The sequence below is a fragment of the Eretmochelys imbricata genome, chromosome 2 (genome assembly GCF_965152235.1).
Source record: "Eretmochelys imbricata isolate rEreImb1 chromosome 2, rEreImb1.hap1, whole genome shotgun sequence".
Classification (NCBI taxonomy): Eukaryota; Metazoa; Chordata; order Testudines; family Cheloniidae; genus Eretmochelys; species Eretmochelys imbricata.
The window spans coordinates 2,198,761-2,226,471 of record NC_135573.1 but is presented as its reverse complement, the minus strand read 5'-3'; the positions used below and the strand labels follow the sequence as shown (position 1 = coordinate 2,226,471).

The window sequence follows — 27,711 nt, the reverse complement described above, 5'->3', positions numbered from 1 at the left end:
GCCATTCTTTTGCTACCCTGCTCATACTCATTGTCCACAAAGAGCTGGGCTGATTTCCTCTGCTGCTGTTCCTTACTCTGAGCCTCCCCTCCACCACCAGAGACCCCACACCCCTCTCTCCTTTGTAATCTTTCCCCACTGTTGCAGTCTGGTATTGAGATGCTCAATACCATCCGCACCTGGAACATTAGCTCTGATTTAAAAGCTAAAGGAAGTGCCATGGATCTCCTGGCTCTGGAAGAGTGAGAGGTTACTATAGGGGATCCGATGAAGTGAGCTGTAGCTCACGAAAGCTTATGCTCCAATAAATTGGTTAGTCTCTAAGGTGCCACAAGTCCTCCTTTTCTTTTTACTATAGGGGAGCGGACCACAAAACAGCCCTCAGCAGGGTGGCTGCCACGTATCCCGGTAGCAGTTCTTGGAGCAAGGGGGACAGTCTGAGCATGGGGGAATGAAAGAGGACCAGTATATAGTAAGGACAGGAGTTACACTTCAGAACAGCCTCAGATTCCCAAGCAAGAGAGCCATACCTTGAGCTAAACAAAATCAACACCAGTGTTTGACAGCCTGGAATATAGCTACTACCTCCTACACAGGGTGTATGCAGCTGCCTAATTATCTGATTCTGGATGCAGCGAGATATTTGAGCAAACTGGCGATGTGTTATTCAGCCTTGCTCTTCCTCGCTAAGGTGTTCACACTAGCAGAGCTCAGAACAACTCAACATCATTGGAATTGCCTTTGCTTCTCTCCATTACTCTGTGTCCCTTTACTACAAGTCCCTGAAAAGATGAATTTCCCCTCCCCTCTCAGAAGATAGTCACCGTCAGCGACACAAACAAGGAGTCCTGCCAGCTAACAGGGAGCGTGTCACCTGAACTGTACAATACCCTTATTGGAAGTGCCCATTTTGGTGTAAGTATCTACCCAATTCAATCCAGGTTTCTTAGCCTGACTTCCACAAAGCAGAGCAGCGGGAGTAACCCGGCACTTACTTTTCACCCGCAACTCCGTCATGCTCCTCGTTTTGAGCTTTCCTGCCCACAGAGAGTAATTTGAAACTTCTTGCTCCTTCTCAAACAGGGAAGCTCCTGGGGAACCTATTTTTACGGTCTGTCTTTGCTCCTCTAGAGAGCAGTTTCTCTTTTAAGAGTCTCTTGGACTAGAGGTTTGTAAGTCAGGAGCATTTCACACCATGAAGCATAGGATACTAGTCCAGCCACAGGGAAATAAGACAGTCTCTTCAGTTTCTTGTGGGCAGCTAACAATCTCCAGCTGCCTGATCTCTCCAGGTTTCTGAACCTCTGGCAGTTTCCTGATGGCGGGTAATCAATACACTCTCCAATGCCATCATAGTTCCAAATGAAAAGCCTTGAGAGGGCGAGGCCGGAGGGAGAGCATGTGAAGTACTGTTCCCTACAGCTTCCTTCTTCTAGGCCTGCAAAGACAGAGACATTTCACAACATGACTTACAACAGACTTGACATACATTTATTTACCTATAACATTCAGTACTGTGTGTTCCCATCCAGCAACTGCTTCTATGCCTTGATTTCCAGAGTCCCCGCATTTCTTTTTTGGCCAGCGATAACAAGCCTGTCCACTATCATACTATCAGCCAGTATGGCTGCAGAAAGCATGACTACTTCAGAAAGCCCTAGGCTGTACTCATTTAAGTGACCTGCCTCTGAAGGGACCATGAGGATGGAAGCGACAGATATCAGCAGTCCAGAGCGCCCAGAGGCCCCTGTTCAGGGGAAGTTTTCCAGATCTCTGCCTTTAAATAGAACCGCTTTGCCCTGCTTGTATACAGTAAGTGGCAACAGCAGTGCTTAAAACAAGTTTAAGATACATAAATGTGGAGAATCAAAGTCCAGGCTTGCCTTTGTACAAAGTATAAAGTAGCAGAGTGTATATATACACATGTAGGTGCCACAGCACACATTGATGGTTTCTAAAAATACATATTGTAGCTTTGATCCCCTCTCTTCAACTGGGTCAGAACAGAATACCAGTCACGCTCACTCTGAAGCCTCCTTAACCATTAAGGAACGGTTAGAGTTTCTAAAACACAATCATAGAACATCAGGGTTGGAAAGACCTCAGGAGGTCATCTAGTCCAATCCCCTGCTCAAAGCAGGACCAACCCCAACTAAATCATCCCAGACAGGGCTTTGTCAAGCAGGGCCTTAAAAACCTCTAAGGTAACGCATTCCAGTGCTTCACCACCCTCCTAGTGAAATAGTGTTTCCGAATACCCAACCTAGACCTCCCCCACTGCAACTTGAGACCATTGCTCCTGGTTCTGTCATCTGCCACCACTGAGAACAGCCGAGCTCCATCCGCTTTGGAACCCCCCTTCAGGTAGTTGAAGGCTGCTATCAAATCCCCCCCTCACTCTTCTCTTTTGCAGACTAAATAACCCCAGTTCCCTCAGCCATTGGCTTGCTATTTCTCTACCACCACCAAATTTGTCTGACCAGGTTTACCTCTAATGAGCAGAACACTCAGCTTCTCTCCTACCCCAACACATGTTAAAGAATTGATTCCTCTCCCCACCTCTGTATAGTGATGCTCATCTCAATGCAGATAATCTGGTCAGGAAGGAAACAGCAGTACAAGGGAGTGTCCACAATCTCACTTGTGTTTAGGAAGTGGAAGTTTAACATTCACTATCTTACTGCCTAGGGCAACTTATCTATTTTGACAGGTTTCAGAGTAACAGCCGTGTTAGTCTGTATTCACAAAAAGAAAAAGGAGTACTGTAATCGCGTGACCAGAGAGATTGCAGTGTTCTCCGACTGGTTTATGAATGTTATAATTCTTGACATCTGATTTGGGTCCATTTATTCTTTTACGTAGAGACTGTCCAGTTTGACCAATGTACATGGCAGAAGGGCATTGCTGGCACATGATGCCATGTACATTGGTCAAACTGGACAGTCTCTACGTAAAAGAATAAATGGACCCAAATCTGTTATAATTCTTGACATCTTTCATAAACCAGTCGAAGAACACTTCAATCTCTCTGGTTGCGATTACAGACATGAAAGTTGCGATATTACAACAAAAAAACTTCAAATCCAGACTCCAGCGAGAAACTGTTGAATTGGAATTCATTTGCAAATTGGATACAATTAACTTAGCCACTCCAAGTCTCTATTCAAGCCTAAGTCATTATGCAAGGTAACCTATTTCCCCTTGTTTTTTCCTACCCCCCGCCCCAAGACGTTCTTGTTAAACCCTGGATTTGTGCTGGAAATGGCCCACCTTGATTATCATACACATTGTAAGGAGAGCGATCACTTTAGATAAGCTATTACCAGCAGGAGAGTGGGGGGGGGGGGAGGAGGTATTTTTTCATGCTTTTTGTGTATAAAAAGATCTTCTACACTTTCCACAGTATGCATCCGATGAAGTGAGCTGTAGCTCACAAAAGCTTATGCTCAAATAAATTGGTTAGTCTCTAAGGTGCCATAAGTACTCTTTTTTTTTTTAATCTATTTTGGCATTTCGAAACATCTAGCAAACACCTACTCCCCACAAGTGCGTGTTTTACATCCGTTAACGGGTCACATCATCAGAATAATCAAATCATACAAGGGCCTTTGCGTTTGGTTTACACATGACCTATTAGTCCTTAGAGTCCCCAATTATTAGGCCTGTTTTAAGATGTGGCCAAGAGGGGCAGTGACTTGCCCCAAGTTATCACAGCAAGTCTGTGGCAGAGCTGGAGCACCTGGCCCTCTGCTCAGTTTACTAACCAACTAATTAACGAGAGGCTCCTCCATCTGCCTCTAGTAACAGTGCACCCCACTAAGCAGAGTACCGGAGCTGTAGCCAGCACTCATTCACCTGTTTCCTGAGTGTCATCAGACTAGACACTGCTCAGGAGGAAGGAATCTGGCCACTGCGACCCATGCTGATGAAGGCAGAGGAATGGGTCTAAAGGGAGCACAATACTGCAGAGTCCCTGCAGCAGGGATGAATCCAGATACTCCTGATACAGCACAAAGCTGGTACTCATGCAAGAGCCATCAAGCCTTAAGAAAAATGTAACATTAACAGAGAAAGTCCAGCCCAGCATGAAGCCATGTTGTTAAAGCCTTGGAAACTCAGTGCACCAGATTGGGTCTGGCCAACCTGCAAGCCAGAGGGCAGCAGTGCATAGTTACAAGGCTCAGACAGCTGGACAAAGCTACATCTCTGATCCTTAGAGACTAACCAATTTATTTGAGCATGAGCTTTCGTGAGCTACAGCTCACTTCATCGGATGCATACCGTGGAAACTGCAGCAGACTTTATATACACACAGAGATCATGAAACAATACCTCCTCCCACCCCACTGTCCTGCTGGTAATAGCTTATCTAAAGTGATCATCAAGTTGGGCCATTTCCAGCACAAATCTTGATGATCGCTTTAGATAAGCTATTACCAGCAGGACAGTGGGGTGGGAGGAGGTATTGTTTCCATGATCTCTGTGTGTATATAAAGTCTGCTGCAGTCTCCACGGTATGCATCTGATGAAGTGAGCTGTAGCTCACGAAAGCTCATGCTCAGATAAATTGGTTAGTCTCTAAGGTGCCACAAGTACTCCTTTTCTTTTTGTGAATACAGACTAACACGGCTGTTACTCTGAAACATCTCTGATCCTGGGATTTCAGTTCTGTATCAAGAGAAAACTGCAGATCCACAGGTGACAGAGATGCAGGTGAGAGAGGAAACAGACCAGTGCTCCCAACGCCTCCTGAAGTGCACGCAAACAAGAACTAGACTAGCAGCATGGACCCGGAGAAGCTTTGTCATTTCCGAAGTAGCATGCAACGCAGCTAGCCATAGGACAAGTACCGGTTCAGTACAAATAACTGAGGCTAAACCAGCCTTCCCATCTAGCTATCAGCCAGACTGTCAGAGGCCAGTCCTTACAGCCACCTGACTGGAGTGGCATTCACTAATACAGGCCCGAACAGATGCAGACCCTGACCCAGCACTGAAGAGCTTACAGTGCGAGTAAGCCACATAGCTGGGAGTAGACAGATGTTAACTAGGGAAGCTACTCCTACAGACAGCTACAATGCCATTCACAGGAGCAGCAATAAGCATTCACCAGCAGCAGCGTGGTATGGAGAGGTGATCTCCTGAGGATTTATTTCAGGATAAGCTACTATGAAAACTGTTTCCTATCATGAATCAGCATTTTTTAAAGATGCAACTGGCTAACGACCCCATTAACAACAGCGATAAGCTACTGAACGGCAAAGGAAGATCATTCCCGGTCAGCCTTCCCACAGCAAGCAAGTACATCCAGTGGCCAGTTTCCTGTAAGGTGGAGATTGCATAAAGCACTCAGCAGTCCCATAAGGGGGTCACTGAGCTAGGAACAATCAGGCACCCAAACTGCAATGAAAGGAGCCCAGCCCATGGGATGTGCTGCTGCCCTGCTGAAGCAGAGCTTTAAGGACAGCCTGTGGGTGAGGAAAGCCCCGCAAGACAGAAGCCACAAACATCCAGCACAGAATTCCCCCCACACACGTACCCCGTAAGTTTTGCTCTTGCTCCCTGTTCGGTGCACGTGTGCGAACCGATCCAGGTTCTCTCTAGCCCAGTCCTGCAACACATCGCCATTTCTCTGAGGCAGAAGCCCCAGACCCCAAACTAGGACCACAGCCCAGGAGCTGAAGTGCTGGGGACATTCCCAAAAGCCCCATCCCAGAGCCAGGATGCTTAGTGATGACAAGTGAGCCTGGCACTGCTCCCCAGGGCCAGGAGGAGACAGCAGGTCACAGGCTGCTGGACCAAGGAAGGCAGCAGGAAGCCTGGACGTCTGGGTTCTCTCTCCAGCTCTGGGAGGGGAGTGGGGTCTAGTGGGTAGAGCAGGGGGGCACTGGGAACCCGGATGCCTGGGTTCTCTCCCTGGCTCTGGGAGGGGAGTGGGGTCTAGTGGGTAGAGCAGGATGGGGGGCGCTGGGAGCCCGGACGCCTGGGTTCCATCCCCGGCTCTGGAGGGGAGTGGGGTCTAATGGGTTAGAACAGGGGGGCACTGGGAGCCCGGATGCCTGGGTTCTCTCCCTGGCTCTGGGAGGGGAGTGGGGTCTAGTGGGTAGAGCAGGATGGGGGGCGCTGGGAGCCTGGACGCCTGGGTTCCATCCCCGGCTCCGGGAGGGGAGTGGGGTCTAGTGGGTAGAGCAGGGGGGCACTGGGAGCCCGGATGCCTGGGTTCTCTCCCTGGCTCTGGGAGGGGAGTGGGGTCTAGTGGGTAGAGCGGGGGGGGGGGCCGCTGGGAGCCCGGACGCCTGGGTTCCATCCCGCCCCTAACGGGTCGCGGGGCCCCACGACAGCCGCGGCCGCACTGGGCGAAGGAGCCCGGCCGCGCGGCGCCCCCGCCCGCACCCCGACGGCGGCCGTACCTGCCCCCTCCCGCTCGGCGGCCCGGACGCTGCTGCCCCGGCTGCTTCCGGGACAGCCTGGCCCCGCCCCCACCTGCGCGAGGGGCGGGGACTCCTCGCCCCGCCCGCGACCCCACCAGTTCGGCCGGCCGTTGGTACCGAGGCACCAAAACACCGTCATGCGCATGCGCCTGAGCTGAGAGCAGCCCCGCCCCCCCGCGACTGACCGAGGGCGGGGTCTGGTCACACCCGCGGGGGAGGGGAGCCCCACCCTCTCGGGGCGTGGCAGCATCAGGCCCCTCCCCCGAGACGCCCCTCCCCCATCTGGTGTGGCAGCCCTCCCCCCCCCGCAAGAGACACCCCCCCACCTCCCATACAGGGGGCCTCTCTCCCCACAAGAGACCCCCCACACACACACACCCCTCCCATGCAGGGGGGCCTCTCTCCCCACCCCCCACAAGAGACCCCCCACACACACACACCCCTCCCATGCAGGGGGCCTCTCTCCCTGCAAGAGACCCCCACCCCCCACACCCCTGCAGGAGACCCCCTCCCCCACACTGGGGCTCTCTCCCCACCCAGCCCACTATGCTCTGGAGGAGACACCCCAAGAAGGTGCCCCCCACACCCAGCCCCGGGGGGAACAGGGCACACACCGGCGGCTCCACCCACAGCGGACGCCCCCACAGCAGTGCAGCTCGGTAGAGCCACGTCACGCCCTGGACGGCGCACGTCTGTCACGCCACCGAACACGCGTGGAGGCTGGGGCTGCTCGACAGGCACTGCGCCTGGGCCCCCCGGCCTCTGTGCCCCTCTTCCCCTGGCCTCACCTCCCAGCCACGCTCAGAGGGAAGCCTGGTGCCCAGTCAGAGCAGGCAAGGCCACCCTTCACCCCGAGACACACGTCTCCTTCCCCCCACCCACCAGCACAGGGCTCAGCGCAGCAGTCCCCGGCGAACATGGCAGGAGTTTTCTTTCCCACGGAGCATTACCAGCAGCTAATCTAACACCTGGGCCTCATGGAGACCGGCTGCTGCTGCCTGGAATCCAGCCTTGCCACAGCCTGGCCTGAATGGCCCTGGTCCCCACAGCCACCATCTTACCCATAGCATGGCATGAGGGGCAGCAAGACCAGCCCAGGAAGCCCCCGATCAATCGCCAAAGCCAGGCAGACACAAGCTGGATGGCACATGGGCGAGGATCTCGGCCATTACGCAGCAAGGTCCTGCCTCATCACAGCATGCCATGGGCTCAAAGACACACCAGCTTTGCAGGGCTGTGGGCGCTGTTCCAAAGGGGCACTGGGGAAAGGAGATGGCCCTGCGCTCAGGGAGTGCATTGGAGAGCAGGAAGGGGGAATTCAGGCATGAGGGATGCCATGTATTCCTTTGGGGATTTTCCCCATTTGTTAGGGGGGGGGGGAAGAAGGGCATTATACAGATAACGCCATAGGCTTCTGAGAGGGGGGCCACAGATGTGTGTGATAGGGAGGTTCCAGCCCACGTAGCCAAGGCCTGTAAATGTCTCAGTGGAACAGAAAGCGCTAAGGCTGTTTGCTATCCTTGAGTATTAGCAAGAGGAGGAAGGCAGGACCCTTGGAAAAAGGTTCCAGAGGGATAATCCCCACCAGGGCTCCAAGCCCCCACATTGGGGATTGCATCCTCTAATCACCCCTTAAGTCTTCCTGCTGGCAACCCCACAGGCCCTCAACACCCTGCAGCAAAAGGACTGCATGCTTACCTTTCCCCCAGCACTGCTTCTTCCACAGGCTCCACCTGCAGGAACTGATTTAGCAGCTGGGCTGGCTGCAGAGTCTGCTTTTAAGGGGAGCCAGCTGGGGCACACTGGCTGTGGGGGAGGCAGCGCTCCCTGGGGGAAGGGAGGGCAGTGCTGTGGCGGGAGCCCAATGGGAAAGGTGGATGTTGTTTGGTGTAGCTTAATTTGCCATTCCTAATAAATGGGAGTCTGTAGAAAAAGTATCTCTGTAAAAAGTATACAGTCAGCTCTTCCTGGCCAGTCCTTCACAACCACAGAGCTCATTGCCAGCCATTAAACTGACAAGCAACCCTCCTAGCATAGCCCCAAAGGGGCAGGTCTGTAAGTGTCATCAGCCCCATTACACAGAGCAGCAAACTGAGGCACAGAGAGGGGAAATGACTTGCCCAAGCCTAGAGCCAGAACTAAAGCTCAAGCATTTGTAGGTCACAGTGCTGGACTCTGCCACTTAGGCCAGGCCAGCAATCTCTGAGAGCTGCACCATATTCTACAGTACCAGCCCAGCACACTGTGGTGTCCCAGCTGCAGGAGTCTGGCCCATCACCGGTGTGTACTGTAGCAGCTTTAATAAGGGTCAAATGGGGAATATTTAAAGAGCAAGTCTCCTTTTCAAAGAGCAGTGACTGTTCATTTGTCATCTTGAGGTTTGCTTGCGAGTGAGCGAGCTCTGCAAAGCACGGTGGTGACCGGGAGGTGAGAAAGACCTGCTACGAAGGGCACTGAGCCAGTGGGAGCCATGCAGCCCTCAGAGAAGGACCTGGGAGGTTGGGTCACTGGTTAAGGGAAAGAACATGTCCTCTTGAGGGAGGCTGACCCTGTGGTTAAGCCACAGGACTGGGAGTCAGGAGACCTGAGTTCCCAGCTCAGCCCCAAGCCAGTCACTTTCCCTTCTGTCCCCCGCCCTCTGCCGCTGTGGAATATGGCCTCCCACACGGCGAACTAGGAGGCTGCCCTGGTTAACATTAGTGAGGCAGACTGGGCTCCGTGGATGGCAAGTGCTGTGGCAAGGCAAAGGGTTATTCTGGTGTTATGAGATCATCACTCCATACATTAATAAATAAACTGGTGTGACTGTGTCTCCAGCATCTGGCTTTCCACATGAAAGCCTCTGCCCCGTATCACAGGTGCCAGGAGGATGGCTGTCCCAGCAGTCAACAGCCTGGAGCCCTATGTGTTCAGGGATACAGGCTGGCCTGGCTGTTTGAGGCAGTGCCCTGAGTTGCCCGGTGAAGCCATTCTCCTCTCCATCCTGTCCAGCTGCTTGAAGGGGGAATCTTCTCCCAGATCCTGGAGAAGGGAAATTAGGCTGGACCCCGAGTCACAGCGTCCGTGCAGCTCTGCAGGTGCCTTCAGAGCACTGGGCACCGGGCAGTTGTCTGGGACTAGGGCTGGCCCTGGCACAACACCACAAAGTCATTCGTTGTTGTGCCCATTAGTAGACGAGGCTGATAGCACCAGAAGCGCAAAGCCTCCACAGCGATCCAAAGCCACCCATGTTAGAGGGCTAGAACGGAGAAGGAAGCAGTTTCCGGTATCCAGGAGAATCTAAACCCGCTTAGGAGAAATATAATTTATTCATCTAGCAGTAGCAAGTTCTCCCTAGGGCTGCTGGCCCCAAATCTCTCCTTCTTCCCTATCACTTCCCTGCCAGCCCAATGTAAATCAAACTTCCCATTTCCTCCCCGCTCTACATCAGCATGTTCCCCTGCTGCGTCCCAGACTGCCTCTCCCATCTGCCTTTCTCACTATGCCAGGCTGACTGAGTCACACATCAGATGTGGTGTGGAGGTCAGTCTAACCCAGGTACCAGCGAAGATCGATTATCTGTGCCTCGGGGTTTGGGTGCCCAACTCAAGGCCTGGTTTTATACAGCGCTGAGCACCCTCTCTCTGAAAATCAGGCCCTTTTAAGGAATCTCAATTTGGATCCCCCAAGTCACTTCAAAATCTTGGCCGTGACATGTGGTGTCCACCCAGATTCCACCCACCAGAGCACCCGCAGCCCCTCGCTGAGATGCTCCTAACACTCGCTGTCCCCTTCGCAGCAGCCAGCTCCCTGTGAGCACGCTCCCTGACTGCATGTGCACGGTCAGGCCTTCGGTGCTGTGAGAGAAAGGGAGAGACGGCACCAGCGCCGCCTGTGAGCCTCCAGACGGGCAAGCGGCTGAACGGAACATGGGGTGCATTAAGCAGTGGTCTCCATCCTGACGGGGCGCTACTGGCTAGTAACCTGCAGATTACATGTAATGTTGTGTTCCGGTTTCCCCATCACTGACTCTTGGTGAACTTTGCTACCCCAACTAAATCAGTTCCTGCTGACCGCTTCCTGGCCAGCCCTGCAGCATAGAGAACAGCAGCTTGGCTTCGCTGTGTATTGGGACAGAGGATGGAGGTAAGGGACAGCTCTAACTCACCAGCTGCAAGAAGATGCTCCTTCGCTAGCTCCCATTTCTTGCCATCAGTTTGTTTGGGTCTTGAGCAGCTCCTGAGCAGGAGGATGGGAGGAAGAAGAGAGAAATCCCAACTGCATTTGTCGTCCTGCCTGGTCCAGCACTGCAGGAGCGACAGGGCTGGGAAATACTGCAATAAAACGGAGAGTCTGTGGGGATGCACAGAAGCCTCGTTACAAATAGGTGAGAGAAATGCATCTGTGCCATCTGCTGGAGAAACCTAGACAGCCTTCCCCTCGCTGCACAGAGGAGACCTCCCCTCTCACTGAGCGGCGGAGCAGCCGTCTCCCCACAAATAGGCTCCAGACCCTCACTGGAGATGGAGGAACACCGGTCACGTTATCGTCTGCCCCACTGTTGGGAGGTTAACGGATGCATTCTTCTGAGAAGGGCAAAGATCCACGTCCTCTGCAAGGCCCCAAAATGCAGGGTGACCCCGATAAGAAGATGATAGTTAGTATGATGATGAATGCCTAGGATTTGTATTCCCATAGAACCTAGGAGCCCCAGGTATGGACCAGACCCCCACTGTGCACGACAGTTTACAAATATAGAACAAAAGGACAGTCCCTGCCCAAAAGAGCTTACATGGAAGGATAAGACAAGAGACAACAGTTGAGTACAGAGCGACCTGGGGGGGAGCACGAGGAAACCCTGAGCCGACATTGTCAGCCTGGCAGGCAGTGATCTGAGCACACCAGCAGCCAAGCCAGCCTCCAGCTTCCTGTAAGCTCCGCAGCAAAGGGGAGTTTTCGGGGGGGTTGAGGTAGGATAATGAGGTACTTTTGCAGATGTTTATGGGGTGCTCCTCCCAAGTATGAGGGGCAGCACAGGAGAAAGCACAAAGAGGCTTGTCTGAAAATGTAACAAGGGTGATGGAGGCTGCAGGAGCTGGGTAAAACCTTGTTAAGGGCTGAGTTAAAGCCTCATTCAAACGGATGTGTGCATATGCCCTTCATTTCAAAGAGTTGGGAGAGAGAGTTAAGGGGCCTGTCCTAGAGTGTGGGGGAGTCCAGGCCCTGCACCCCTCTTCCTGGGATTCACTGAGACTCTCAGCCAGCCAGTAAAACAGAAGGTTTATTGGACAACAGGAACACAGTCCAAAACAGAGCTTGTGGGTACACCCTGGACCTCTGAGTCAAGTCCTTCTAGGGGAGCAGGGAGCTTAGACCCCAGCCCCGGGGGTTCCCTGTGTTCCTCCACCCAGCACGAAACTGAAACTAAACCCCCCCAGCAGGCTCCCTTCTCAGCCTGTCTTCACATTCCTGGGCAGAGGTGTTACCTCCCCCTCCTGGCTCAGGTGACAGGCTCTCAGGTCTCCCTTCCCCAGGGCACATTCCCAGGTCAACACTCCCCCCTCCCTGCTGCGTCACATTGTCACAGGGCCACACCTAACACAGGGCCTTTTTGAGTCTGTCCAGAAAATAGCACCATGCGGACAGGGGACTCCACTGGGTAGTGTGACCAGGGGCGCTGGGATGGGGGGGCCAGGGGGCGATGGTCCCATCACTTTTTACCGACCATAAGGACGAGTGATGTGGGGCAGAGAGAAGCGAGGGGAGACGGGGTTTTGGGGGAAGGGGCAATGCGAGGGCAGGGGCTCAGGGGGAAGGGATGTAGGGTAACCAGACAGCAAGTATGAAAAATCGGGACAGGGTGGGGGGTAATAGGAGCCTATATAAGAAAAAGCCCCAAATATCGGGACTGTCCCTATAAAATCGGGACATCTGGTCACTCTAAAGGGGCGGCACGGGGGCAGAGGGTTGGGGGGCAAGGGCAATGTGGGGGGCAGGGCCAAGGTTTGAGCGCCAGTGGCCCTCGCACTTTTAGGGCGCGTCCGTCACGCCTGATTTTGACCAGGTGTGTGCGTGAGTGAACACGCAGAAATGGAGACCAGGCAAGAACGGGGGAGAGGCAGAAAGCAAGAACGCTGAGCAGCAGCCTGTGAGCACAGCGTGACCTTGGAAAAAGCTGGGGAGAAACTGCTCCTTTTGTTCTTGCTTCCTTCTGCATTCAGAGAAGCAGAACTTTGCATATTCCTTGTTAAGAAACAAGACTGCATTGAAGAAAATACCAGACTTCACCAATTTCTATTTCCAACTGGAACATCCCGCCCTGGGGCCCTGAACGTTGAGTAGCCACTTAGGTTGAAAAGGGGACAAAATAAATAGATCTGATTCCTTCTTCCAGGTTTCCAAGTGCTTCTTGCCTTTTTGTTTGTCTTCCAGAGTGCAAACTCCCTGGGGGGGGCCACTTTGTTGATATTTGTGCAACAGTATATCCTCAGTTCCCTCCCGTATGTGTCCACAGGCTACTTGGGAATACATCCCTGAAGCTTGCGCCCGAGTTATTTCAGAACTAGCCCTTGGATGTAGCCAGTTAGTTCATTTGCTCATCCAGTTCCCATTGTGTTATTTAGGGTTATGGTCAACTCCTATGCGATAGGCTCGTAGGCCACAGGAGCAAAGTATTTAAGGTTTCTCGATGACGTGGAAGCCCAGAGCCCTCCACCTCCTGGTCACTGGTGGAAATCCAGCCCAAGCACTTTGCAAATGCAGGTTTCAGAGTAACAGCCGTGTTAGTCTGTATTCGCAAAAAGAAAAGGAGTACTTGTGGCACCTTAGAGACTAACCAATTTATTTGAGCATGAGCTTTCGTGAGCTACAGCTCACTTCATCAGATTTCCACGGTATACATCTGATGAAGTGAGCTGTAGCTCACGAAAGCTCATGCTCAAATAAATTGGTTAGTCTCTAAGGTGCCACAAGTACTCCTTTGCAAACGCAGTAATTCTCACAGTCCTGTGATGCAGGTGTCATGGAGTGTGGGGGAGTCCGGGGCCTGCATCCCTCTTCCTGGGATTCACTGGGTGCCGGCAACAAGTGGTTAAGCATCAGGTTTGCCTTAAACTCCCTGGTCGCAGATACATTCAGTTCCATGCACATTCCTGTGTGAACTCTCTGAGGTGAGGGCTCTATGTGGCTATTAAAAATCCCCTGGGATTCATTCCGGAGTTCTTGGCCAAAATATCCCTTCCCCAGCTGTGCCAATCACCCACCTGGCTGCAGTGCTCCAGCGCAGAGGTGGCTGCATTTCCGTAGGGGAGGGATTCCTGGCCATCTCCAGACCCACCCAGGGAGGGATGATTGCTCTAGAAGGGACACGATGCTCTGGAGCCCGGGCAGCGTTCTAAAACAGCTTGTTACACGTCAGTTCTAGAATGCTGCTCTAGAACACTCATCCTTCTCCCATCTCTGTGGAAACATCTCCCTCTAGACAGCAGCGAGGAGCCCGTGGCCTTGCCCTGTGCCACCGAGCCCTCGGGGCCCAAATTGAAAGATGGGGAGGGCAATGAGCTAGAAGAACCCAGTGCTTTGAGTTTCTCCTGTGTCCTTCACCCTCATGGGGAGCTAATGGTCATATTTGGACTCTGGTTCCTGTGGCATTCCCTCCAGCCCCAGTGCAATCACCGTCCCCACACCCGCTCCAGCAGGATCGCTCTGCTGCCCTTTCTTTCGCGAGCCTGGGTGGAGCCAAGAATGCCCATTGGGCGCCATGAAAAGCTGCGCTAAGCGAGAGGCCGACAGGAAGACTTTCATGGAACAGGTGCGGGAGAGCAAGGAGAATGGCTACCTCCTCTCCTCCAGGAAGATTGGCTCTGGGGCCTTCTCCAAAGTCTACCTGGGCTACGCCACGCAAGAGAAGCTAAGACAGAACTACAAGCTGGCTGCAGACCTTCGGAGCAAGCGGCACTCCATGGTGAGGACAGCAGGGCCTGGGGGCACAAGTCTCACTCAGACTCCTTGGCTGGGAAAGCCTAAGGGGAAACGCCAGCGAACCAGCAGGAAAAGGAGCTCAGTCACTGAGGGTACAACACCCTTGGGGGCTCTGCAGGATAAGGCACCTCTCCAATCCTGCTCTCAGCTCAGAGGTGCAGTGAGTTTGGGGGCTCTCATCCTAGCCCTCCTGGGCACTGATCCATGGGATGTGACCAGCCCGTCTGGTTACCCAGGAGAATCCCGGGTCCTGGATAGCAAGGAGTGCTGTGCTCCTGGAGGGTGGACTATTGGCAGGGGCATGCAGGGGGCCAGCCCCTGGGAAGCTGGGGCTATAACTTACACACCAAGCCGGCTGGGTGATGGCTGGCATGTGTCCAGGTAGTTCTGTCTGTTTCTTAGGCTCAAAGGAGTCAAAGGGAGTCTGGTGCCTGGAATGGCAGCTGGGAGACTGCATCCCCTGGATGCCCTGGGCAAATCCCAGCCCCACATATCAGCTCTCTGAGCTAGGCCGAGTCCCACGTCCTGTTCCAAGCCCTGTCCCTCGCTGCACTGGCCGTGCTGGTGGGGGGTGGTGTTGGCGAGCCTCATGCTCCCTGGTCAGGATTTTACCCTGGATGGGTTGTTCTCTTTCTGTGCAGAATGTTGTCAGTGGGATTGTTACTAAGCTCTCGTGGTGGGGTTCGCTGTTGTTCCCCGGCCATGTCTCTGGCTGTGGTTGTGTTCTGAATTCCCACTTTGTCCCACTTGTTTGCTCAGATTCACCTGAGGGTTTTCTAGGCTGCTAATGATTTGCCTTTATCTCCCAAGCCTTTTCTGCTGTTTGCCCCCAGCCAGCACCTAGCGCACTGGGGTCCCGGTCCGTGAGTAGGGCTACTGGGTCAGACCCAGAACAGTAAAGAACAGCCACTTCTGGCTGCTTTCAGGGATCCTCTATAACCTGGCCCCATTTCTGGTTTCTTTAGACTTAACCCCCGCCTTTCTGGGTTGATTGGTTCTTGCCCTGTCTCTCCTCACGGGTTGGGTAAAGCAGGCGGGTGACAGACGGGGCCCTGGCAGCTACTGAGGGTGTCCGGTTTCTGGGGGGTGCTGAGCTTCCTACAAGGCCAGTGAAGAGCTCAGATGGGCAGAGGATGCACACAGACATTCCCAAGTGATGTGCCCAAGCGACACCCAAACAGCCCCCTGCCCCACCTTCACTTGGGTTTCCCAGACTCGCCTGCCCCTGCTGGCTCAGGCGGACGATATGTCACTCCACACGGTGCCGTACATCTGATCACCCCCACCAGTCCTTTCCCCACCTGGCCTCCCTCCAGCCTGCTCCTCTGCTGGGCCCGTCAGCGTCTCCTTCAGGCGTGCCCGCACAGCCCACTGGACTGGCACAGAAGGAGCCGCTCTCTCTCCAAGGGCCAGGAGGGCTCAACGTCAGCAAAACTAACAGGAGCTTCCCAGTCTCCTGCGTGCAGCTCAGCAGCCGCCCTCTCCTCTCTCAGGTGGCCATAAAGATCATATCCACAGCCAAAGCCCCCTTGGAATATTCCAGAAAATTCCTCCCGAGAGAAATCTACTCCCTTAATGCAACCTACAAGCACATCAATGTGGTGAGTCCCAGCTGCTTCCCCCTTCCCCACCCTGGCTACCTCGGCCTTTTGTTGTGCCTACCAGAGCGGTGTCAATAGGGCACCCAAACTGCACCCGGCGAAGGCCACACTCCAGGGATGCTCATGGGCTTTCCTTCGGAGGGGCAGCCTGCAGAGATTGCAGCGATTCTGAGTCTCAAGCAGGCAAAGCCCAGCACAGATTAGGGGGGTTAGACACACCGTTCCTAGGGGAATAAATTGTAGAGCTGTGTCTCCTAACCCCCTTGTCAGGCTTGGAAATCTCAGCCTAGGGGCTCAGCCACTGCGTCTCGTCTTCTCCCAGCTCCTCTAAGGTTTTGGGGCCGCCCTTAAAGCACCAGCCCAGGCAATGCTTCCTCCACGGGTACCCTGGGGCCTCGCGCCTCCCAGCTCCTTGCAGGAGACCTGGGTCTGGTTCCGAGGCCTGGGCTGTCGCTAACCCAGCCTGCCTGGCTGCCTAGGAGCCAGGGCCGTATGCTGCCCTGCTGGAGACCCAGGTGCCATTCCCCGACCCAGCCTCCTGTCCTGGGCTGACAGCAACCCCTCTGGACGGGACTGGGATTGTCTGGCCTCCAGGGAATCTGGTCCCGTCCACCTCGGCCGTCACGTTGGCCTGGGGCCATTGGTGCCCCGGAGAGACGCTGCCCCACGCCGCTGGAGGGGCTCTCGGTCCGGGAACGGGCGCGTCTCTCATGGCCCTGGGGCCATTGGTGCCCCGGAGAGACGCTGCCCCACACCGCTGGAGGGGCTCTCGGTCCGGGAACGGGCGCGTCTCTCATGGCCCTGGGGCCATTGGTGCCCCGGAGAGACGCTGCCCCACACCGCTGGAGGGGCTCTCGGTCCGGGAACGGGCGCGTCTCTCCTGGCCCTGGGGACATTGGTGCCCCGGAGAGACGCTGCCCCACGCCGCTGGAGGGGCTCTCGGTCCGGGAACGGGCGCGTCTCTCCTGGCCCTGGGGCCATTGGTGCCCCGGAGAGACGCTGCCCCACGCCGCTGGAGGGGCTCTCGGTCCGGGAACGGGCGCGTCTCTCATTGCCCTGGGGCCATTGGTGCCCCGGAGAGACGCTGCCCCACACCGCTGGAGGGGCTCTCGGTCCGGGAACGGGCGCGTCTCTCATGGCCCTGGGGCCATTGGTGCCCCGGAGAGACGCTGCCCCACGCCGCTGGAGGGGCTCTCGGTCCGGGAACGGGCGCGTCTCTCATGGCCCTGGGGCCATTGGTGCCCCGGAGAGACGCTGCCCCACGCCGCTGGAGGGGCTCTCGGTCCAGGAACGGGCGCGTCTCTCATGGCCCTGGGGCCATTGGTGCCCCGGAGAGACGCTGCCCCACACCGCTGGAGGGGCTCTCGGTCCGGGAACGGGCGCGTCTCTCATTGCCCTGGGGCCATTGGTGCCCCGGAGAGACGCTGCCCCACGCCGCTGGAGGGGCTCTCGGTCCGGGAACGGGCGCGTCTCTCATTGCCCTGGGGCCATTGGTGCCCCGGAGAGACGCTGCCCCACGCCGCTGGAGGGGCTCTCGGTCCGGGAACGGGCGCGTCTCTCATGGCCCTGGGGCCATTGGTGCCCCGGAGAGACGCTGCCCCACACCGCTGGAGGGGCTCTCGGTCCGGGAACGGGCGCGTCTCTCATGGCCCTGGGGCCATTGGTGCCCCGGAGAGACGCTGCCCCACACCGCTGGAGGGGCTCTCGGTCCGGGAACGGGCGCGTCTCTCATTGCCCTGGGGCCATTGGTGCCCCGGAGAGACGCTGCCCCACGCCGCTGGAGGGGCTCTCGGTCCGGGAACGGGCGCGTCTCTCATGGCCCTGGGGCCATTGGTGCCCCGGAGAGACGCTGCCCCACGCCGCTGGAGGGGCTCTCGGTCCGGGAACGGGCGCGTCTCTCATGGCCCTGGGGCCATTGGTGCCCCGGAGAGACGCTGCCCCACACCGCTGGAGGGGCTCTCGGTCCGGGAACGGGCGCGTCTCTCATGGCCCTGGGGCCATTGGTGCCCCGGAGAGACGCTGCCCCACGCCGCTGGAGGGGCTCTCGGTCCGGGAACGGGCGCGTCTCTCCTGGCCCTGGGGCCATTGGTGCCCCGGAGAGACGCTGCCCCACACCGCTGGAGGGGCTCTCGGTCCGGGAACGGGCGCGTCTCTCATGGCCCTGGGGCCATTGGTGCCCCGGAGAGACGCTGCCCCACGCCGCTGGAGGGGCTCTCGGTCCGGGAACGGGCGCGTCTCTCATGGCTCTGGGGCCATTGGTGCCCCGGAGAGACGCTGCCCCACGCCGCTGGAGGGGCTCTCGGTCCGGGAACGGGCGCGTCTCTCCTGGCCCTGGGGCCATTGGTGCCCCGGAGAGACGCTGCCCCACACCGCTGGAGGGGCTCTCGGTCCGGGAACGGGCGCGTCTCTCATGGCCCTGGGGCCATTGGTGCCCCGGAGAGACGCTGCCCCACGCCGCTGGAGGGGCTCTCGGTCCGGGAACGGGCGCGTCTCTCATGGCCCTGGGGCCATTGGTGCCCCGGAGAGACGCTGCCCCACGCCGCTGGAGGGGCTCTCGGTCCGGGAACGGGCGCGTCTCTCATGGCCCTGGGGCCATTGGTGCCCCGGAGAGACGCTGCCCCACACCGCTGGAGGGGCTCTCGGTCCGGGAACGGGCGCGTCTCTCATTGCCCTGGGGCCATTGGTGCCCCGGAGAGACGCTGCCCCACGCCGCTGGAGGGGCTCTCGGTCCGGGAACGGGCGCGTCTCTCCTGGCCCTGGGGCCATTGGTGCCCCGGAGAGACGCTGCCCCACGCCGCTGGAGGGGCTCTCGGTCCGGGAACGGGCGCGTCTCTCATGGCCCTGGGGCCATTGGTGCCCCGGAGAGACGCTGCCCCACGCCGCTGGAGGGGCGCTCGGTCCGGGAACGGGCGCGTCTCTCATGGCCCTGGGGCCATTGGTGCCCCGGAGAGACGCTGCCCCACGCCGCTGGAGGGGCTCTCGGTCCGGGAACGGGCGCGTCTCTCATGGCCCTGGGGCCATTGGTGCCCCGGAGAGACGCTGCCCCACGCCGCTGGAGGGGCTCTCGGTCCGGGAACGGACGCGTCTCTCATGGCCCTGGGGCCATTGGTGCCCCGGAGAGACGCTGCCCCACGCCGCTGGAGGGGCTCTCGGTCCGGGAACGGGCGCGTCTCTCATGGCCCTGGGGCCATTGGTGCCCCGGAGAGACGCTGCCCCACGCCGCTGGAGGGGCTCTCGGTCCGGGAACGGGCGCGTCTCTCCTGGCCCTGGGGACATTGGTGCCCCGGAGAGACGCTGCCCCACACCGCTGGAGGGGCTCTCGGTCCGGGAACGGGCGCGTCTCTCATGGCCCTGGGGCCATTGGTGCCCCGGAGAGACGCTGCCCCACGCCGCTGGAGGGGCTCTCGGTCCGGGAACGGGCGCGTCTCTCGTGGCTCTGGGGCCATTGGTGCCCCGGAGAGACGCTGCCCCACGCCGCTGGAGGGGCTCTCGGTCCGGGAACGGGCGCGTCTCTCATGGCCCTGGGGCCATTGGTGCCCCGGAGAGACGCTGCCCCACGCCGCTGGAGGGGCTCTCGGTCCGGGAACGGGCGCGTCTCTCATTGCCCTGGGGCCATTGGTGCCCCGGAGAGACGCTGCCCCACGCCGCTGGAGGGGCTCTCGGTCCGGGAACGGGCGCGTCTCTCATGGCCCTGGGGCCATTGGTGCCCCGGAGAGACGCTGCCCCACGCCGCTGGAGGGGCTCTCGGTCCGGGAACGGGCGCGTCTCTCATTGCCCTGGGGCCATTGGTGCCCCGGAGAGACGCTGCCCCACGCCGCTGGAGGGGCTCTCGGTCCGGGAACGGGCGCGTCTCTCCTGGCCCTGGGGCCATTGGTGCCCCGGAGAGACGCTGCCCCACGCCGCTGGAGGGGCTCTCGGTCCGGGAACGGGCGCGTCTCTCATGGCCCTGGGGCCATTGGTGCCCCGGAGAGACGCTGCCCCACACCGCTGGAGGGGCTCTCGGTCCGGGAACGGGCGCGTCTCTCATTGCCCTGGGGCCATTGGTGCCCCGGAGAGACGCTGCCCCACGCCGCTGGAGGGGCTCTCGGTCCGGGAACGGACGCGTCTCTCCTGGCCCTGGGGACATTGGTGCCCCGGAGAGACGCTGCCCCACACCGCTGGAGGGGCTCTCGGTCCGGGAACGGGCGCGTCTCTCATTGCCCTGGGGCCATTGGTGCCCCGGAGAGACGCTGCCCCACGCCGCTGGAGGGGCTCTCGGTCCGGGAACGGGCGCGTCTCTCATGGCCCTGGGGCCATTGGTGCCCCGGAGAGACGCTGCCCCACACCGCTGGAGGGGCTCTCGGTCCGGGAACGGGCGCGTCTCTCATGGCCCTGGGGCCATTGGTGCCCCGGAGAGACGCTGCCCCACGCCGCTGGAGGGGCTCTCGGTCCGGGAACGGGCTCGTCTCTCATGGCCCTGGGGCCATTGGTGCCCCGGAGAGACGCTGCCCCACGCCGCTGGAGGGGCTCTCGGTCCGGGAACGGGCGCGTCTCTCATGGCCCTGGGGCCATTGGTGCCCCGGAGAGACGCTGCCCCACACCGCTGGAGGGGCTCTCGGTCCGGGAACGGACGCGTCTCTCATGGCCCTGGGGCCATTGGTGCCCCGGAGAGACGCTGCCCCACACCGCTGGAGGGGCTCTCGGTCCGGGAACGGGCGCGTCTCTCATGGCCCTGGGGCCATTGGTGCCCCGGAGAGACGCTGCCCCACACCGCTGGAGGGGCTCTCGGTCCGGGAACGGGCGCGTCTCTCATGGCCCTGGGGCCATTGGTGCCCCGGAGAGACGCTGCCCCACGCCGCTGGAGGGGCTCTCGGTCCGGGAACGGGCGCGTCTCTCATGGCCCTGGGGCCATTGGTGCCCCGGAGAGACGCTGCCCCACGCCGCTGGAGGGGCTCTCGGTCCGGGAACGGGCGCGTCTCTCATGGCCCTGGGGCCATTGGTGCCCCGGAGAGACGCTGCCCCACACCGCTGGAGGGGCTCTCGGTCCGGGAACGGGCGCGTCTCTCATGGCCCTGGGGCCATTGGTGCCCCGGAGAGACGCTGCCCCACACCGCTGGAGGGGCTCTCGGTCCGGGAACGGACGCGTCTCTCATGGCCCTGGGGCCATTGGTGCCCCGGAGAGACGCTGCCCCACACCGCTGGAGGGGCTCTCGGTCCGGGAACGGGCGCGTCTCTCATGGCCCTGGGGCCATTGGTGCCCCGGAGAGACGCTGCCCCACGCCGCTGGAGGGGCTCTCGGTCCGGGAACGGGCGCGTCTCTCATGGCCCTGTCGCCTCGGCAGATCCAGCTCTACGAGATGTACCGGAACAGCAGGTGCACCTACCTAGTGCTGGAGCTGGCCTCCCGGGGCGACCTGCTGGAGCACATCAACGCCACCTCTGACCGCAGGGAGTGCCCCGGGCTGGATGAGGAGGAGGCGCGAAGGCTCTTCCGCCAGATCGTCAGCGCCGTGGCACACTGCCACAACGTGGGCATCGTGCACAGGTGGGAGGGGCTGCTGGGGCCCGTGCCATCGCTCCAGCACGGGGAGCCCAAACCCGCAGGGGCCCTGCCAAAGGCTGCGGCAGCAGCTTGACCGGGCAATGCCTGGTGTTCATCACCACCCGCCCGCATCTGGAGAACCCAGGAGTCCCAGCGCTCACCCCCCTGCTCCGGCCTCTGGCCACGCCCTGTCCCATATGGCTGGTGTGCTGTACGGTCTGGGGTGGGGTGGGGAGGGGGGGCAGACCGGCAGAGCTCCATCCAGCTGGTGCCCCAGGGTCGAGGGCGGGCTAGCTCCTGAGCCCCAGCCTTGTCAGGCTCAGCGTTACTGTCCCAAGGCTGGGGCTGGGGCTGCCATCGCCACTCCAGCACGAACATCTTTAAAAACCCAGAGACTGTAAGAGCTGCTGGGCAGGGGCCCTGGCCAGCTCACGGCCCCCCCAGGTCCCTGCCTGCCCCCGCCCAGGGGAGCCTCAGCAGGTGTGAAGCTGCCATGGTCAGTTTCACACCATATGCCCCCTCCCAGCATGGGGGGCACACTGGGAGTGGGGGGCCAGACCAAGCGCAAGAGGGGGCAGGCCTGGAGCCCGCAGTGCTTCACCCGGTGAAGCAGCCCCTCTGGGACCACTGCAGCCAGTGTAACTTAGTTCAGCCCTTAGGCTGCTCTACAGTATGGTTAGGGCCATTGAATCCCCCGCTGGCCCCAGGATCAGGGCTGATAGAGCCGCCTTCCTGCTGTGCACGCTTAGCATGGCTGGTACCTGGCCCCAGCAGCCTATTGCCAGGGATATACATGTGTAGAGGTGTGCGTGAGACAGGGGATCCCAGTGACCCCACTGCTCCTGCTTTGTGTTCCCTGCAGAGACCTGAAATGTGAGAATATCCTGCTGGATGAGCGAGGCTTCATTAAGCTGACAGGTGAGTGCGGCCCATTCCCAGCGGCAGGAATTGTTTCCCTTCAGCCAGCCCTGGCTAGGGGTGCAGGAGTCGCTCAGCGCTCCATGCTGGGAAGCTCAGCCTGGGCGCAAGGGAAGAGGAGCCATTGCATTTAGGTTACTTTTGCCTGCAGTGACTTTGCTTGTGACACCGGGCGGAGCCCAGCTCCAAATGGGAAGCCAGCTTCCATTCAGCTCCTCCCTGCCGAGGTTTCACCCGGCTCTTTCTCCCTCCGTTCAGTGTGTCTCCTTTGTGCATTTGCCAGCTCTCAGAGCAGAGCCAGCATCGCTCTTCGTGTTGAGTCAGCTGCTCTCCCACCACAACAGGGAGAGACAAACAGGGAAGAACTAGGACCTTGTGGCAAAGCCACAGAAATCAGCCGGGGACTGCGGGGAACCTCAGACTGCTTTGAACTCAGGGTCTTAACCAATCAGATTTCAGGTTTCACAGGCAAAAAGGCCCCTCCGATCATCTAGCTTTGTGTAACGAAGGCAAGAGACCCTCCCCTCGTGATCCCCGAATCCAGCCTATAGCTTCTGTGGGAGCTAGAGCAATCTTCCGAGTCTAACTAAGTAACGGCAAACCCACCATGATCCAATGGTTAATATAATCACGGTGCACCTCATTTCTAGTCTGAATGTGTCGCTTCATCTTCTAGCCATTAAACCGTGGCCTGCCTCTGTCTGTGAGATTAAAGAGATGTCTGCTCTCAGACATCTCTTCCGCTCATAGAAACCCACAGGCTGTACTCAAGTCACCTCCTAACCGTCTCGGGGATGAACTCGCTAGACTGAGCTCCTTCATGCTCTCACTCTAAGGCCGGTTTTCCAGCCCTCGACTCATCCTTGTAGCTCTTCTCCAAACCCTTCCCCATTTGTCAAAGTCTGTGTTCAAGTGAGCGTCCAGGGATGGGCTCACTCATGCTGTCCGCAGAGGTAACTCCCCTCCCTGCTCCCAGTCCCCCTTCTCCTGCTCAGCCATCCGAGGACCACGTTTCCTCTCTCAGATACAGCATTGGACTGGGACTCGGTCCCCTAAGTCCTATTCACTGCCACTGCCTTCCAGGACACAGCCCCCATCCCACAAGTGTGACCTACGTTCTTTGTTCCTAGGTGTGCGACCTGGCATTTGGGGGTGTGAAACACAAGTTGTTCAGTGACCATTGACAGCCTCCCTTTAATGTTCATTTAATGGTCACATGGCCCACAAAGACTCAGCCAAGTAACCCCCAGCTTGAGTAACCCCCTGAGCTGTGGGGTCCACTGGGAACCGGCCCTACCTGCATCAATGCAGAATCAGCACTTAGTGCAGAGAAGCGGCCACATCAGTGCATTTTGCCCTGGGGCGGCACGGCCCCGGGTCTTGTGTTTCTTTGGCAGGGAGGTTCAGAGTCTAGGTCCATCTCTGGGGAAGGCTCTGTTTCCTACACTCATGTGCCTCCCCCCGCTCACCTGGCAGTTTCATGGCTCCATTGGACTGTAAGGCATGGTCTCCCTCAAGGGGAATCCAGGCTCCAGGCCCAGTCAGCTCCTGGACTCCCCTCCAAGACCACCTCTGAGGGTGCACGCTGGCAACAGCTGCAGTCATGGTTCTGTGATGTGCCACTGGGAACGGGACTGAACTCATTCCACCTGGGCCACTGAGCGGCCATCAGACAGCAGGGCCTTTTCCTCACTGCCAGTCTGGGTTGGGTTCCAGACAGGCACCAAGAGGTGAAAGGCTCTGGTGCCCAGGAGCAATCCCTCGAGTCACCTGCTCCTCTGGGTGCAGCTTTACCAGGTGGCTCTGAAATCAATGCAAGTTAGGTTTCAGAGTAACAGCCGTGTTAGTCCGTATTCGCAAAAAGAAAAGGAGGACTTGTGGCACCTTAGAGACTAACCAATTTATTTGAGCATAAGCTTTCGTGAGCTGCATCCGATGAAGTGAGCTGTAGCTCACGAAAGCTCATGCTCAAATAAATTAGTCTCTAAGGTGCCACAAGTCCTCCTTTTCTCAATGCAAGTTAGGTGCCTAAATACCTTTGAGGATCTGGGCCTAAGAAAGGGGGGGGTTGAAGGCCGGGGGTGGGGGGGAAGGCTTGTTGTCTTTCAGCTGGATTCAAATCAGCCATTAGGTCACTGCCAAAACTGAGTTTGGGGGCCTGATCCCTACACCTCCTACCACACTGGCTAATGTGAATCAGCCACTTCCCCCAGAGCCCCAAGCCTGGACAGCCCAGGCTGGACATGGGCAGAGCTGTGTGAGAGCCCTGGACTGCGGGGTCAGACTGCTGGCCTGGTTGGTTGGCGGAGGGTGGAGAGAGAGGAATGCCACGGCCCCCTTGGTTCCCATACAGCCCCCATCGCTCCAGGGGCCATGCCACGGAGCACTGAGCAGGCATCTCACCGGTGGGTCGTTGCATTACAGATTTTGGGTTTGCCAACCGCTACTCCTTGAAGAATTCCCTGATGAGCACGTTCTGCGGCTCTGTGGCCTACACGGCCCCCGAAATCCTCATGAGCAAGAAGTACAACGGAGAGCTGGCTGACCTGTGGAGCCTGTGAGCGCCACGTCTCCTGCGGGGAGGGACATGGCCTGCGGGAACTCCGGCCTGGAGGGAGCAGGGAGAGGAGTCAGTCACTTCCTGGCACTGCGAGTACCACGAGGGAGGGGCGGGGTGGAGCCGGCTGCACCGTGGGGTCCGTTAGCACTGTGTAGTGGGGGACGAGGGGGCTGCCCGCAGGGGGGTGAGAGCACCAGGGCCCCCTGATGGCCAACACCCTGGGGTTTGAACCGGGGGAGCTGCTGGAATGCTCCGTAGCCAGGGCCGTGCCAGCTGCTGTTCTCGGCGGATGGGCGCAGACGGGCCCAAGCCACGCTCACCGGTACGCTACGGGGAGGGCAGCGCAGGCTGCCCCGTGAGGACCGGCTGCTGGGAGCTGCCGTGGGCCATGCAGCCCACGCCCTGTCCCTGGGGAGGCTGGGCCTGGTGTCCTGACCCCCGGCCTCCTCCCGCAGCGGTGTGATCCTGTACGCCATGGTGACCGGGAAGCTGCCCTTCAAAGAGCGCCAGCCTCACAAGATGATCCACATGATAAAACAGGGCCTCTGCTTCCGGCAGCCCGTCTCCCCAGGTAACCCCCGCGCCTGCCCCCGGAGAGCCGCAAGCCCTGCTGCCCCCGCGCGGGGTCCCCGAGCAGCCAGGCGGGGAAGGGGACGAGAGCAGTGGGGCGGCCAAGCGTCAGGCCTTGTGGAGAATCGGCCAGAGCCGGGGCAAGGAACGGGCCGCGCCCCCCTTTGCCCCACGGCTCCTGCTTTGCGCTGAGGAGCGAGGGCCGCCCCCCGCAAGCCCTGCCCCAGGCCGACTCCAGCCCCACCGGCCTGGAGAGCAGGGAGGGAAAAGCCAGCCAGCGCGGGCGGGGTTGGCTGAGGGCCCACGGAGCCCAGCACTCTGCACAGGGCACCAGTGATCCTGCCCCACGCCGGCGGGGAGGCTGCCCTGCCAAGCCGCGGGGCAGGTCCGGCCGTCAGTCTTCAGCCCCTCTCTTTGCTGCCAGAGTGCCAGAACCTGATCCAAGGCCTGCTGCAGCTGAAGCCTGGGGCCCGGCTGGGCTTGCAGCAGGTGGCCACGCACTGCTGGATGCTGCCCGCCACCTCGGCCATCTTCCACCAGGCGCTGAACGCCACGGGCAGGCCCCCGGAGCTCGGCCCAGCCCTGGAGAAGCCGTCCGCCCAAGGTACGTGCGCGCCCTGCCCCAGCTCTGCCTTCAGGGCACCCCCCAGCTGGGGGCACGGGGGGAGCGCTGGGCTGAGCACAGCAGGGAGTGGCCTCGCCCGTGCCAGGTCTGGCTCTGGGACGAGCCAAGGAGCCCCAGGCCAGGAGTAGCTCCCCTTGGGGGCTCAGCCCCCACCTCCAGGAGCCAGCAGCACCCCAGCCCCACATCTGAACTGAGCACTGCTGCCCAGCAGTGTCCCTGCCCCAAAGAAAAGAGCTGCCCCCCTGAACAGCCCCTCAGCTAGAAGCACCAGGAGTACCCCGGCCACCCTTTCCCTGGGAACCCCGCAGGACCTCATCCCACCACTGGGGGAACATGGTCCCGGCCCCCCTCCCTTGGGTACCCTGCAGGACCTTGCCCCACAGCTGGGGAAACATGGCATCAGCCCCTCCCCTGGGCACCCCACGGCTGGGGGAACACAGCACCAGCCCCCGGTCCCCCCGGGCACCCCACTGAACATAGCCCCACAGCTGGGGAAATGTGACACCGGCCCCCTGCCCCTCCTCTCCGCACCCCACCCCACCGGACCTCACCTAGCAGCCAGGGGAACATGGCACCAGCCCCCTATCCCTCCCCTTGGGCACCCCGCAGGACCTCGCCTGGCAGCTGGGGGAACGTGACACCGGCCCCCTGCCCCTCTGCACCCCGCAGGACCTTGCCCGGTAGCCTGGGGAATGTGACACTGGCCCTCCACAGGACATAGCCCCACGGCCAGGGGAACACAGCACCAGGCCCCATCCCTCCCTTGGGCACCCCACAGGACATAGCCCCACGTCCGGGGGAACATGGCACCAGCCCCTCTATCCCTGCCACTTCCTTTGCAGGTGAGAGCGGAGGCTCCGTCTCTTTGCTACCAGACCTGGAGAGCTCGGCCAAGCTTCCCGAGGGAGCCGCCAAGGGAACCAAAGCCCCAGCAGGCCCTCGCGCCTCCTCTGCTCAGGACTCCTTCCCTGGCCGAGCCGAGATGGAAGCCAAGGCCCCCGAGCTGATCTCTGCTGGCTGCCTCCTTCAGCTGCCGTCGCCGTGCCAGGCTGAGCGCCCTCCCCGATTCTCCCTGTACCGGCCCTGCCTGCTCTCCAGCCTCCGGCCCTTCCACCACCTCCCCAACTTCCGCAAGCCCGGCTCAGCCACCTCGGCCAGCACCTACGTAGCCAGCCGGCGGCTGGGCGAGAAGAGCCCCGCTGTGGCAGCAGCGGTGGGCAGCGGCTCCTCCAAGCCAGTCATCTCCCTCCACTCCATGTCCATGATACGGAAGCCCCCGTCAGAGCCCATCACCAACTAGAGGGGGCCTCGCCCAGGGCCAGACCAGAGCCGCCACCGCTTGGCCCTACCCTGACAGAAACAAAGCCCGTACGGACGGGTGCAGCACGCACTATTAAATGTTATTCAGTCGCGGGCTCTCAGCTGTCCCCCTCTGGGCTCCCTCTAGGCCCCATACTCGGCAGCAGCCGGGTCCCAGCTTGCCCCAGACCCGTGTCCCACAGGCCTGACTCCTCGTTCCTCTATGCA

General features: G+C 59.2%; 2 protein-coding genes across 5 annotated transcripts in view; one reads left to right on the top strand and one right to left on the bottom strand.

Moving 5' to 3' along the window:
- Positions 1-6,469, bottom strand: part of MROH1 (maestro heat like repeat family member 1) — a 104,457-nt gene extending 97,988 nt beyond the window's left edge. The window contains exons 1-3 of one of the 4 annotated variants that reach the window (XR_013345058.1): positions 6,410-6,436; positions 5,539-5,610; positions 996-1,438 (exon numbers count right to left, since the gene is read on the bottom strand). Coding sequence is in view for 3 of the 4 variants with exons in the window: in XM_077809631.1 (XP_077665757.1) it covers positions 996-1,017 (22 nt within the window). In the remaining variant the exon portion in view is untranslated. Of the gene's footprint in view, positions 1-995; positions 1,439-5,538; positions 5,650-6,409 lie in introns of those variants that run through there. The other 3 variants (XM_077809631.1, XM_077809630.1, XM_077809632.1) reach the window with 3 other exon arrangements.
- A 7,699-nt stretch (positions 6,470-14,168) lies between these two features.
- Positions 14,169-27,484, top strand: LOC144261237 (testis-specific serine/threonine-protein kinase 5-like). The gene is made up of 8 exons (XM_077810570.1): positions 14,169-14,372; positions 15,883-15,990; positions 21,312-21,514; positions 22,374-22,429; positions 24,854-24,986; positions 25,445-25,560; positions 25,984-26,163; positions 27,027-27,484. The coding sequence occupies exons 1-8, from the start codon at positions 14,169-14,171 to the stop codon at positions 27,482-27,484; spliced, it is 1,458 nt and encodes a 485-aa protein (XP_077666696.1).
- The last annotated feature ends 227 nt before the right edge of the window (positions 27,485-27,711 follow it).

What these genes read in the sequence shown, in the direction of transcription:
- LOC144261237 (XM_077810570.1), top strand. Translation starts at nt 14,169, where the DNA reads ATGAAAAGCTGCGCTAAGCGAGAGGCCGACAGGAAGACTTTCATGGAA. An exon ending in CCGGCAGCCCGTCTCCCCAG is followed by an intron (nt 25,561 to 25,983) that starts GTAACCCCCGCG and finishes CTTTGCTGCCAG; the next exon opens with AGTGCCAGAACCTGATCCAA. An exon ending in GGAGAAGCCGTCCGCCCAAG is followed by an intron (nt 26,164 to 27,026) that starts GTACGTGCGCGC and finishes CTTCCTTTGCAG; the next exon opens with GTGAGAGCGGAGGCTCCGTC.